At 41.5% G+C, this 14,242-nt stretch overlaps 1 protein-coding gene across 2 annotated transcripts; it reads right to left on the bottom strand.

Moving 5' to 3' along the window:
* Positions 1–5,353: 5,353 nt before the first annotated feature.
* mterf2 (mitochondrial transcription termination factor 2) lies at positions 5,354–8,350 on the bottom strand. Of its 2 annotated transcripts, none has more exons than XM_010883376.3 (2): positions 8,015–8,350; positions 5,354–6,946 (listed from the first exon to the last, which is right to left on the bottom strand). In XM_010883376.3, the coding sequence occupies exons 1-2, from the start codon at positions 8,128–8,130 to the stop codon at positions 5,779–5,781; spliced, it is 1,284 nt and encodes a 427-aa protein (XP_010881678.2). In that variant the 5' UTR covers positions 8,131–8,350; the 3' UTR covers positions 5,354–5,778. The 2 variants fall into 2 exon arrangements, with proteins under 2 accessions (XP_010881678.2, XP_010881679.2); XM_010883377.3 differs by lacking the exon at positions 8,015–8,350 and adding an exon at positions 7,720–8,008.
* Between the last annotated feature and the right edge of the window lie 5,892 nt (positions 8,351–14,242).

Raw genomic sequence — 14,242 nt, 5'->3', positions numbered from 1 at the left:
CCAAAACATACTGCCATAGCAACTACAGAGAGCCAAGTCTCCAGATTTTAATTAAATTAAACTTTAATTTGTTGAAGATGACCTAAGACAGAAAGAACTCAGAACAAACAATAATTCAAGATGGCTGCGCTACAGGCCTGGTAGAACATCACCAGAGAAGATGCCCAGTATTTGGTGAGATCAATGCGTTGTGGTTATTTCTAAATGGAAAAACCAATTCATACACAAATACCTTCAGATACAATCTGAGAAAATACACTTAGAAAATATACTAGTAATTGCTTGATTTCAAACCTAAACCTTCAGAGTATATAGCCAAAAGAAAACGTGCATCTATTCGGGCCATGCTTTTTTTGCAGGGAGTTCCTGGGATTATAACAGCTAAGTACAAAGATGCTTAACTGGGGTCTCTGAGTACACATTCATTCCCCAAGCCCTACTGACCCTAGACATTCACTATTTACCACCTTAACACTCCATGCTATCGCCACAGCTAGAAATCATGCATTTTAATTACAGGTGTCATCTATTTTCCTTGAGTTATGCTCCATAAAAGCAATGTGTAACCAGCGCTATTAATACCCGGTGTCACGTTTGAAATAGAAAAGAACAATTTATACTCCCTGGTATTAACCTCTCCTGCAATTGGAGATATTTCAGACCGATGGTGTCACCGCGGTGCAGCGGACAGGATGTGGTAACAGTGGATCATCACTGACAGGCAACGAGGAAAAAGACGGATCATTTGCGCTTATACACCTAGCCGGGTCTTGTTCATTACACTCAAATGGAAGCAAACCTTTTAACAGAAATTCGCAATGTTCGCCTGTTGGAACGATTTGGGTAATACCATTACAGGTCATTGGTAGCACTCCGCTTGAAAGGGTCTGCATCAACATGGATGTTACTGAATGTGTGACAACTTATGACAACATTGAAACCTAGAAAATGAAGTTAACCTTTGGAGGTGCATTGTCTCCAAAACATTCCCTCCGGCCGAAACGAAACCTTGGTTTTAAAATTGCACAGGACAGGTTGCTGGTTTGACTCCCCATTCTGATGAGAGAAATAATCAGCTTGTTGTGCCTTTTAGCAAGATCCTTAAACCAAATTGCTCCTGTAAGTCACTCTTGAAAGCAGAGAAGAAAATGGGGTGAAAAGGGTAGGTTTTTAGTGTCAGTTTTCATGGGAAAAAGTAAAAGAAACAAAATACATATGGTGTATGGTGTACAAATGTCACTTGATCTCTATTGGCAATGGTCTGAACATGTCCCTATTAGTCTTGTATCCCTTATATTTACACAAATATATTTAAAAATTATACAAAAATACAAGTATATAAAATCTTACACTTGCTACACCAAAACCAGAACACTTGAAATTAAGTCTAAATTCTCAATACACTAAACATTTTAGAGTGAGCTCAATAACCATTAAATAAATATTTAATAACCTTTCCAAAATGTTATTGAACAACTGTCATGTAACATAGATAAGACTAGGTGGCCCAGTGGTTAAGGCATCTGACTAGTGTCTGAAAAGTCCTCTTTTATCGCCATGGAGAAAGCTATGTTTTTTGGTCCCAGAGAAAGACTCTTAACCCAAATGGCTCCTCCTTCCTAGTAACATTCCCCAGGTGGTTGCTGAAAATAAGAATTGGTTCTTAATCAACTTACCTGATTAAATAATGGTACCGATACAAATACAGCTTCCACATACATTGCAGTACAAGAAAAAAAACGATTCAGAAGACAGCGGACATAAATAATGCGATAGCTTTAAACTCAGAGGCTCATTGTTGTAAATCCAAACCTAGATTTTTCTCGGAAATTGTAATTTCTGTAACCAAAACAAACCCCTTAGGCTTGACTACGTCTTTTTAAATGGGCTTAGCTAACGAATAAAAAGGTGTGAAAAGAGATTTCAATTGGAGAAGCATTTTCTATCTGTCCATCTATATCCTAAAACACCTTTGGTAATACAGTAACAGGGACTTCATACAGTTTTCCTGGAATGAGCCAGAACGTAAATCATAAATTCATTAAACTGAAATACACTTGGTAGTACTAACTCAAATTTGTTAACATGCACTTATCATTTAGCTTTTGACTACAGATCGTACTACTTAATTTTGCTGTACATTTGGTCAGACAGGCGTTTGAAATGGCACAATTTCAGTTTTCTTACAGGCCTATAAGGTTCTGGTCAAAACTAGTTCACTATGTAAGGAATAGGGTGCCATGTCGGAAGAACCCTCCCCAGTACCCAGAGAGCTGGGGACCTTGAGGCAAAACGCAATGACTTCATTAGCTGCACTGCTCACTCATGAAAAAGCACTCTGAGGACATTTCAAGGTGTCCTACATGCTTTAAAACATTGAGAGAAGCCTTTACACTTAGTTAAGGCATGGGATTCTTGCTTTAAAAAAAGAATCTGTGTATTTTTCAGGGTTTTTATTTTTTCAGTGTATTTTTGCCTTGAAATGGGTCTGTGTGGTCTGTGCTGTGCACACGTTTATTCCAAGGCAAAAATACACCGAAAAATAAAGGCCTGTACTATGAAGCAGGATTTGGGGTTAGTGTGCTAACTTCAGGTTGAACCCTGGGTTGTCAGTGTCACAACAGCGGTTCACTTGTTACCGGGTTACATCGCCAAGGCAACTTATACTGCACACCTTTTAATCTGTTATATTCGAGATAACAGATTAACACGTATAAAAGCACCGCCTACTGACCAATCAATTCTTGATAGAACATGGCGTCACCATTCTTAGAAGATCCCATGGAGCTCAGTGCGTGGAAGGTGAGAGGGTCTCTTAGAAAAGCAAGAATATTCAGAGACCAACAAAACCCGTTGGCTTTCTCAGATGAGTGTCTTTATTAAAGATATGGATTCTCAGCGTAGATAATAATGTATCTTTGTCAGCTTCTTGAGCCATATGTCGCCCTTGCGACACTTGGAAGTCATTGGCTTACAGTTCCAGAGACTGTATGCATAGCATTGCGTTACATTGTTTGTCAGCAGGTAGTTTAGCGTAAGCTGTGGGAGAACTGTATACATAATCATACCTCTTCAGGGACTCTGTTGAAACTATTCATTCCTACGGCAGTACTGCCAGGGAGCTGGATCTTATCTGTGCATAAACTGACATTAGGCATTTTGTTGGGCTATGACTTATATGGTTCAAGGCTGTGGTCCTCTTTGATAAGAGCATACAATCTGAGTTCAGGAAATATCAGCTGGCAATTTTTATATTTGAGAGATTTCTTTTGTTTGGATATTGTTACAGTTGGTAGGTACTTTGGATCCCCATATCACAGCAGCACAGTCCATTACTAGACACACACAAGATTGATATAGTTGACCATAAGCCAATATCCACAGTGATAACCCAGGTCTCTATTTTTCTTTTATGTTGTTTACCACTGACCCCAAGGCTCTACCACAGAGTTTGTAATTGTCTAATTGCATCTTTAAATTGTATTATTTTAGACTAACTTTGATGCTATTAGAGCTCTATATCAGACAGTTATGTGTGCTCAGTAAAAGCTTGTAAAGCAGGGAAATGTACTCTCACCCATGCTAGAAAAGTTTAATAATTAAGCCCTACAAAGCAAACATGCTAAATGGAGGCATGAAATTCCAGGTATATTCCCAGGCATCTTGTTTTATCATGATTACAGAAGGGTCCTTGCTGACCTACAGAATACACCTAATATTGATCATTTATGCTCATACTAAATGGAGACATTCCATAGATACAGGGAAGACCAAAATTATTTCAGAAAGGTGCTACTAATATGCTATAAATAACTTGCTTTAGGTCTAGATGAGCATGTGAACTTTAAAGAGCATGTGAACTTTGAAGCTCATTTTTGGCGGAGCTGGTCGTCGCCATCTTGGCAGCTTGTCACTTGGCCTACCTCCTGGATACCCAAAAATGGGCAAAGAGGTGGGTTGTGGGTGCAGGTGAGGTGCCTGGTTGCTGAAACAACGCCCACCTAGCGCGACATTACCAAGTTAGCAAAGGCTACGAAGCTAGGCTAAATGCTACCAGTATGCTACTCTGCGTTCCTAGCTGTTGGTAGCCAGTCAATACCAGCTTACACTTGAGACAAGTTAACCTGAAACTATACTTAAAAACTTAAAAGCTTAAAATGATTCAGCGTTTTTGTAATATATAAATGTGGTAATTTTGCAACTCTAGATTTTGTTGAGATGCTAGACTGTAAAAAATAGGTAGAGACTTGCAGATTATATATTAGATTTTCACATAACTTTAGTTATGAGCATAGACTGTATGGTTACGAGTCATTTATTTGGATTTCACTTAATTATAACGACTGGAGATAGCCGGGGCGCTACCAGAAACGACAAACCGCTAGGAGTAACACGAGTGACAGCGCCAGCACCTCACCCGCCACTCAATAGGCTGCGCCCTCTAATTACAAGACTTAATATATTTAAAACGGATGAGTTATAAAAAAAAATCACTCCCCCAAGTTGTCAAAAAGGGGGAAATGAGCAATATACACCAAAGTAATTTTTTTAACCAGGAAGTAAATGTTTATTTCTGCTTTTATAACATTTATATGGGCATTTTACCATAGAGGTCTATGGAGATTTCTTCCTTTTGCAGCAAGCCTCAAGTGGCCATTCGACGAATTGCAGTTTTTGGCCTCTGAGTTTTTCCCTTGGAATAGACAAAACTTTGCTGGCTAAAACCTCCAGTGACTACATTACAGTAAGACTGAAATAAGACAGTTAACGGTTATTTTGTGAGTGTTTCTGCTGGAATTTGGAAGTACGCATCCGTGCATGTGTTTTGGGTCTGGATAGACAAAACACATTTGCTGGCTACAACATACAGTAGTGACATTATAGTGAGCCTAAAACTGTATACGGTTATATTGCGACTTTCTGGCATGGAAACATTAATCTTCAGTCTCGCTAGAAATTGCTCAATTCTTATGATTATTCCTAAGAAGTTAGTAGATACTAGTAAGCCTTTTACTGGCTAATAAGCTAACAGTTCATAGATGCTATTTGTGGTGGAGGTAAACTTAGTAAGAAACGTCTGCCGTGACGCGCTGCCAAGATGGCGACGACCAGCTCCGTCAAAAATGAGCTTCAAAATGGGACTTCAGACAACTATTGGTGACGTCACGGCTTCTCTAACCACTATGCCATTTAACAAGGTGTACAGAGTCAGTCAGTCAGCCAGTCAATCAGTCAGTCGAGACATTTGCTCTTCTTGGCCGGATCTGCTTACACGGTCCGGCAAAAATGAATTGGTAGACAGCTGTTTATTTGTTTTTACAAATGCCACTATAAGTATTTCAAAACTCAAATCCACAGCAAACATTTTTTAATAACAATCGACACTCAAAGAAAAACGTACTGCAACTCCACTACAGGGCATATACTTACATATCAGCACAAATGACTTGGCCTCTAAGGGGACTGCCATACTGTATAGTTAATTATTTGGAGGTTCTGATTAAATTAGTTAAACACATTATGGACATTTCCCATACACATCAAATCACTGCATCATAATATCCAAACACGATTATGTTACAATTACATTTCAAGGAAACACTTGATTAACACAGACTAGACTATAGAAAAGGTGTTTGTGGCGCAGGACTACTTTCTTGGCAAGCTTGTCTTCTAACCTCATTATTTCAATACATACTTAAGCAAAACCGTGACCCAACAATATTCCCAATGGTAAGATTGTTCACAATGACCGTATTTTAAACCGTTAAATCAAGATCAACTGTCACCCCTTATTGGGGCAACTGGGTTAAAGAGTGGTCTTTCCCTCCGTAAGTGTAATTTATCAGAACTAATTTCAAAGTCTTTCTTTGTACCGTTAAGGGCCATTAGGCTGCCTGTCCGTACATCGTAGCCATACGACCGCAGTCTCTGGATCCGGTAACTCACTATCTGTGGAGTCAGCTCCAGAACTGTTGGAGTCTCTATAATCTGAGCCATAGTGGCTCCAGCACTGAGGAGGCCATTAAAGCGTTCAGCCAATACAGCCTCAGGGTAGTAGAGCAAAGCTGGGCAGTTGAGGACCAAGTCCCGGAGTTCAACTTCGGAGCAGCCCAGGGTCTCCTGCGAGTAGGCCAGGGTTTTGTGCATGCTATCTGGACTGAGCTCGATCACAAAGCCCTTTAGCTTGGAGAGGAGGCGGAGGAGCTCAGCTGTAGTGAAGCCCTGGTCTCTGAGGAACAACAGGTTGTCCCTAAGGACCTTTGGAGGCTTGAGGAGAACAAAGGGATTCTGGCTGATTAGTTTTTGCAGCCATATTTGCATATTAGTGGCATCACCCCCCAGCTCCAGGTAGGCCTGTTGCAGTGTGCGGACCATCTCTTCATTCTGCTCCACAGGGCCACTGAAACTCTGCGGGGCGCTGGCCATCAGCTTGGTGACTATGCGCTTGTTGAGTTGTAGACTCTGGAAGAAGTCAATGTTGGCCCTCTGGTTAGCGTGGTGGCAGGGTGAGGTAAAGAAGGAGGCGGGGAACCTCTCGATAATGCCCACCAGGTCTGCATCTCCGGGACAGACGGACTTCCAGAGCTTCCTCTGGGCCTGCTGCAGCTCCGGGCTGCAGAGGATTGCCTCAGGATGGAGCTCCAGGATACGGGCGATCACAGGCCCCTTGGCACCCATGTCCCTAAGCAGGCTGGCCGTCTCACTCACGTAGGCAGAGCTCTGGCGCAGGACCCAGCCCTTTAGCCGGCGGATCTTCTGGATGTCCACTGAGAGGTCGTTGAGGGCTTCTACAGCCACCTGGTTTTCCACTGTGGGCCCCTGGGCTGAAAAGGGCCTGTGAGAGGCGTGGTATCGGGTCCACTGACAGTGGAGACATAGTGACATTGTCACTGATCGCAACATGGCGGCACGGTCACAGAAGACAGCAGGCCTGACCTCGCACCTAGAGTTGATAAGGGCAAGGCCAGAATGATGGACATTACATTACATGCAAGAGCACAACTTTGCTGCATTATAGAATGGACAAAATTGAAAATGATGCTTCTTCTGAGAGCACAACAACTTCCATGGGGTGTAACCCGAAAAGGGGAACTTGTAAATATTGGCATGTTGGAGAAATTCAGCAAATTAGATGTGTTACTGATGTTACTTGTAATGGACAAAAATGTTGAGGACTGCAAAGATCATTGGTCAAAACATTCATTGCCATTTTGAAGAAGAGCCTTGGTTGAACACAAAATGTATGATTCAGAACATAGGTATTACATTACAGGATAATTGATTACTATGCAGGTTAATCAAAACACTATGTATATTTTCCTTTTTTATCAGGGATTATATTAATTTGTTGGTGTATGAAGTTATTTTGTGAAATATGTACATGAGTAATTTTCCTTTATTCTTAATACTTATATAGTGTATGTCCATTTTGATCACCACAACAGAGTGACTGCAAAGAAAATGTGTTAAATGATATTACATAATGTACTAACATTACTGAATAAGCAGAATGTGTTGAATACACAAACTTCTAAAACAAAGTTATGTAGATATATTATTATATCACTATCGTTGTGGCTGTTAGGCTGCACAAGAATACATGAAGAATACATTAATCCAATGGAAGATAACAAAAATAAAATATATAGCTATACAATCTTAATTAAATGTAGTCCCTTTTCAAAAGCTGTGAAACAAATAAAAAAAAAAAGTTACCTGTATTGCATCTCATTTTCATAACACTGGCTCGAAAAAAACTGAATAAATGTATAATATTGATGCCTTATTTGAGACTTCACAATATAATCAAAGGCCAGAGTTAACGGAGATGTGTTGTGAATGAAACCGAAAAAAGTCAGATAAACTCAGTATTTAACGAACTAACTATGTGTAGTTAAAGTAGTTGGAAATATGAAGAATGTACTGTAAGTCATTGATTTGTAAGCTAACGATTACCCTTAAGCCACATACTTCAACTACAATAGTAAAGCAAACAGAATATCATTTATACCTTCTGTAGCCTAAAGTATGTTGTTTATTTCCAGCAGTCAGCGGATGCGACGTTTTGTTATGGAAGGGAACTTCTTCGTTGGTGCCTCCTATGGTGCAGATGCCACAATAGCGCATCTAGTGTTCAAGCGCGGTAATTCATAAGTGAACATAGAAACTTGTATGCAAACACGTAAACGCATCCCTCCAACACCCTCAAGGCAAACTAAAATAATTCCAGCTTAAAATACATGCTTCACTATTTTTATGTTACACCATGAAAAGGGAGAAATCAATAAAGATGCTCGGACACAATGCTTTCTCTCAGGAAGCTTCATTGAGAATGGGTGACCGAGAGCTCCTCTTCCGCATTCTGCAGGCATGACTAATCAATAGTTATCTCTCAAAGGCTCAACCAGTAGATAACGGATTAACTGCTTCTACAGGTATACTTTATAATAAAGTATTTACCCTTTTATGAGCCGTTTATAACATAATTCATGTTGTATTGCCTATTGGATTTATATCAATGATACATTTCCTAATGAAATCAATCAATCACACACTCCCCTACTGAATTAGATGTCGTCCCGACATCACAGCATTTATGAACTAAGGATTCTCAAACTATTATTCACTGTCTTAAATGTAATATAAATACAGTGACTGTCTCTGGCATAATAGTTACATATAGTTATAGTGCCCACCCATTACTCCACTATATCTAGTGACCTTTTCTTTTCAGACAAACAAACAGGCTCTCTGTAGTTCACATCCCACATCTGTTGCCTAATATCCCTGCGTGAAAATGGGTTGGTAACCATGGAACGGATTCATCTGCATCGTCACTGGTTGAACTTCTCCATACAGTATGTGCTGATACTGGTGAAGCATCTCATCTGCAGGTGCTGCACTATAGCATGCTGGAATCCCAAGTCGATCATAAGTGAAGATTTTAGGGGCTCTTCTTTCTCTCCTCGGTGAGACATGCCTATGTTCTCTGTCTTCTTCACCTGCATCTGGATACACCTGAATCTGGATCTCGTCCTGTGTTCCTTCAACTGGTTGTTCATCTTCACTCTGATTATCATCTTCGTGGGGCACATTATCCTGCTGTGTGTCGGACTCATTTGGTTTTGTTATGGACCCTTCTGCCACCACTGGCCTGTCAGCGTTCAGTTCTGATGTCTCTTGGTCACTGTCCTCGTGTGTGTGGGCATGTCCAATGGTACCGTCCGTAGCGGGTACTTGAGGCAGTACTTGAGGCAGAACCTGATTTGCAGGTTCTGCAGCTTTCTCTTTCATTCTCTTTTGTTTAGACACTGTTTTTGGCCGAATTTCCAAGGGTAGGTGATCATATGGTAACAAAACGTTGCGATGCATGGTTCTTGACCTTCCTGTTCCCTGCTCAGGGTTAACTCCATAGACTGGAATGTCTTTCCCGACATGGCGGATCACAACATGGATATTCTCTTCCCAATGACTACGAAGTTTCCCAGGGGTTAGATTGTTAACAAGGACATGTTCACCGGGATACAACACTGAGCTTCACACTTTTCCATCATAGTGTCTTTTACTTCTCTCTGTTGACTTCTTTGCATTCTCTTGTACTATTTCATATGCTTCCTGCATCTCTCATTTGCATTTTTCCATGTATGTTCGATGGTCTGTTTTTCCTGTCTCAGACGTGAGACCAAACAGGAGATCAATAGGTAACCTTGGGGACCTGCTGAATAAGAGGTAAAAAGGGGAGAAACATGTTACCTGGCATCCTGAGCAGTTGTATGTGTATAGACGGTTGTTAAGGATTCTTTCCCATTTGTCTTCTGTTTCTCTGTAAGTGTCTTTAACATTTGTAACAGTGTCCGACTAAAACGTTCGACTTGCCCATTTCCTTGTGGGTGATGTGGTGTCGTTCGCAATCCTAGTACACCAAAGTTCTTCTTCAACTGGGTGAAGAGCTGGTTCTCGAATTCGCTGCCTTGATCATGGTGTATCCGTGTTGGCAGGCCAAACTTCAGGGCATAATCATTGAATAACCGATCAGCAACTGTTTTGGCAGACTTGGAAGTGGTGGCATAACCCTGTGCAAAATGAGTGAAGTGATCAACAATTACTAGTATATACTCGTATCCACCAATACATTTGTCCAAGTGGAGAAAAAACCAATCGACATGAGTTCAAATGGCTGCGTGGAGACGATACTGGTGAGGGATGCCCGTGTTTCCTTGCATGGTGTCTTTTGTTTCAGGCAAGTTCCTGTCCTGATGGCTTGTTGTCCCTCACTTTGCACTGTATTACTGGACCAATGTTCTTGTCATCTTGCTGTGCTTGTTGAATCTCAATAAACTGAAAACTGTCTGTTTACTGGCATTCTTGACTGTCAGCATCCACATTTTCCTTGCCTGGAAGATACCAGATAGTAAAGTGGAAATCTGCAAGCTCCGCAACCCATCTGCATCCGGTTGCGTCAAGTTTGGCACTCGACAGGACATAAGTAAGTGGATTATTATTGCTGAACACAGTGAAAGTGGGTGCATAATACAGGTAATCTTAGAGTTTTCCGGTGACTGCCCAATTCAAAGTGAGAAATTCAGATTTTCCGGAGTGGAGATGGTAATTCCATTCTGAGGCAGTCAGTGTCCGGGAACCGGAGTTTATCATCCTGGTGTTGGTACAGAACTGCCCAGAGGCCTTGATTTGAGGTATCTGTATGGAGGACAAATGGCTCTGAGAAGTCTGGGATCCCAAGGACTGGTGGCTCAACCAATCAGTCTATTAGCCGCTCCAATATGTGTTGATGTTCTTCTTCAGTCCACACAATTGATTTGTGTGACGGCACTCCTTTACTCTTGGTTGTCACCCATCTTGTGTTTATCTTGTTTCGTGGAAGATTGTTGTCTTCTGTTGTCCCTTTCAGCAAGTTGTAAAGTGGTCCCGCAATAAGGGAAAAGTCCTGTATGTACTGCCTGTAATAACTTAACAAGGCCATTATGGTTCTTAGCTCTCCTACATTACTCGGTCTCTTCTCTTGCAAGGCGATGGTGTCAGCTGGATCGATCTAGCTACCTTCGGCTGAAACAATCCTTTCCAGATAGCGGACCTCACGTTTAAATAATTCACACTGGCTGGCCTTCAATTTGATCCCGTACTTCCTCAACAGCTGAAGTACTTTTTTGACATGGTTTACATGATTCCCAAAGGATTGACTGTACACTAGTGTGTCGTCCAGGTAGGGGACGCAGATATTGTCTCGCACGTCATCCAAACACTCCTCCATACAATGTTGAAAGGCTGCGGGTGGGTTCATTAACCCGAATGGAATTCTTACCTATTCGTACAGGCCCCACGGAGTCACAAATGCAGTCAAGGGCCTGCTGCCCTGATGGTAGGCCTTTCCTTGGTCTAACAACGAAAACCACGAGTGGCCACCAAGACTGTCAAGGATGTCCTGCACTCGAGGGATCGGTTGTCTGTCAGGGTGGGTCTTTTTGTTTAGTTCTCGATAATCGACGCAAAGGCGCAGGCCGCCATCCGTTTCCCTTACACAGACAACTGGCATAAGGTAAGTTGGAGTTCTTCACCCATCCTTGTGCAATAAGATTGTGCATATAGTCTTTCATCTCTTTATACAGCGGTTTCGGCACAGACAGATAAGTGCGTGCGACAGGATCTACGTTCTTCAATGATATGCTCAACTTCCAATTTCTCAGTACATCCAAAGTCATCTTCTGATTTGGAGAAAGAGGAGCATTTCTCACGAAGCATGTTCTGTACTGCTACTCTTTCAGGTTCACTCAGATGGTTCAGGTCAATAGGTGGGTCCCAAGGAATGTCAGTTGCTTGCTCAGTTTCTGCATTCACATGGCTCACTGACACTGCAGGGTAGTGATTGTGTTTCTCTAACACAGTAGCTGGATATACTGCCTGAACTTGCTGTGAAGTACCCACAATAGTTCTTCCTGTCAATTCAGTATCATGATCGGTGGGATTTTGCACATCAAGAACAATATAAGGTGGAACGCCACTTTTGAGCTTTTCCAAAGTCTCACAGAACTCAAGGCCTTCAGCCCACTGGGAATTTACGTCTGGCTCAAAGAGAAGTGTGGTGTCTTTTGTCAGTGGCCGTGTTTGCACTTTACAATCAATTTGAGCAGACGTGTGTTTGGGTACAATTACTTTCTCTTTAGTCGTTTACACAACATAGTCACATGATTGTTCGGCAGTAACTAGGTCGATTAATTTTTTTTCTTCTCAAGGCTAGGAAAGGCAGCTCTCAATATCTCATGCAACTGTTCTCTTCTCATAACGCCCGGTTCTGTAGTGCTGATTTTTAGTATTCACTCATTAAAATGACATTAAAACCTAGGATGGGCTGCGGAAGACATCCGCCTTTCATCACTAGCATGGGGACAAGAAGTTCCTTGGGGTCCCCTCCCTCTGCAGCTAATCCAAAAGTGATCTCAATGAAACCCTTATAAGGCATGATCTGTCCATTGGCAGCTGTAATTTTCAAATAGTCAGGTGCATCAAATAACTCAGAGACATCTCTTATCATCCCATGTGGCAAATATCTCCTTTTCCACTTTTCATGAATAATACAAACTTGGGATCCTGTATCCCATAAGGCCAGGGTTTTATGGCCTCGTATGTAGCAATCAACCACACAACGTTTCCCTACCAGAGCAACAAGGCTGTCTTCTTTCCTGGTGCAAGTGTCATTTGGTCTTGGATGATAGCGCCGATTTACCTGAGGGTGTGGCTTGCATCGTTTTTCTACGCCTTGGCCAATGTTCAACTTGACAGGTTTTAGAACAATAATTGTCCTTCTTACAGGATACACATTTTCTGAGCTTTTGGACATTCCCCGGGACACCACAGTGGAAGCAAAGTTGTTGGGACCTTCCACTGCTGCTGGTTACTCCCATGGGGGTAACCCTCTTTCGTTTAAAGGACCATTCTTCTCTTGTCTGGTTCCTCTCACCCTGCAACCTGCAAGGAAGTGCTCACTGCTACCACATCTGTAGCCGTGGGTGCAATATTCGCTTTCACTTTGCTGCCAGCCAATGCATTTGTACGATTTGGAGCGGAATACTGGTGCTGTGGTGAGAACCCCCTGTTGAAATTGAGCTCTATTTCCTCTTTGTCCTGGTTCTGGGGGAGGCCAGCTACCTTGTGGTGGGTACTGAAACTGAGGAGGGGGGATGCATTCCTGCACTGCATGTGAGGCCAGATACTGTATCTGTGCTGGATTTGGCTGTCAAATTTATTCTCTAATTTGTGCCTCTTCACCACCTAGATTTGTCAATAATGCCTTGTCAGAACGTAATTCTTTCAGTTCATCTAGTAAATCAGGCTGGGTTTTACTTGTTAGTTCCAAATTTGGGCGCTAAACCTGTTTGTTTCTCATCTGAAGAGGTATGTCCTAATGCACTAATTTTAGCAGCCTGTTGCAACTTAATTATTTTATCTTTCAAAAATCAGTAGCTCCAATAGGCCCCTCATCCTCAAGTTCATCTAACTCTTCTCTTTCTAAGTGTCTTGTGACATGTGAACCAGCAATGTTTAGAAAATCACAAAACTTCAATCAAAGAGTCTCTCGTCAATGTATATAGAGCAACACCAATATCTAGTTTCAAGTCTTCTAGATCTGAAGGATCCATTTCAGTCTATTACTCGTTGACGATATCAGCGGAATATATCAGTGTGGCCGAGAGCTCCCCCTTCCGCATCCCGCAGGCATGACTAATCAATAGTTATATCTCAAAGGCTCAATCAGTAGATAACGGATTAACTGCTTCTACAGGTATACTTTATAATAAAGTTTTTTTTTTTACCCTTTTATGACCTGTTTCTAACTTAATTAATTTTGTATTGCCTATTGGATTTATATCAATGATACATTTCCTAATAAAATCAATCTATCACATTTACATATATCATAGATGGTGAAGAAATTGAATGGGGTTATAGTAATGCCAAAGTTTCCCTCTGCTTTCAATTGTACTTGCTACCAGAACAACACAATAGTATCCGTCTGATGTATAAGTTTTAAAAGTTTCCCTCAAGATTTCTGGTCTGGCACTAGAAATCTCTCTGTGTTTTTGCAAATATACATTTCAAATAAGCTAATAGTCAATTCTTCTCAAAAGCAACAACGTACCAGACAGGCACTGATCACTGTAATCAGCTCAAAGCTACTGGAGTGAACAGAAAGATGGAGAGTTTCTCACAGTTGGGGCTTAATCAC

Source organism: Esox lucius, chromosome 19 (assembly GCF_011004845.1).
Source record: "Esox lucius isolate fEsoLuc1 chromosome 19, fEsoLuc1.pri, whole genome shotgun sequence".
NCBI lineage: Eukaryota > Metazoa > Chordata > Actinopteri > Esociformes > Esocidae > Esox > Esox lucius.
The sequence above is the reverse complement of the archived record's forward strand: the minus strand, read 5'-3'. Positions and strand labels throughout refer to the sequence as shown.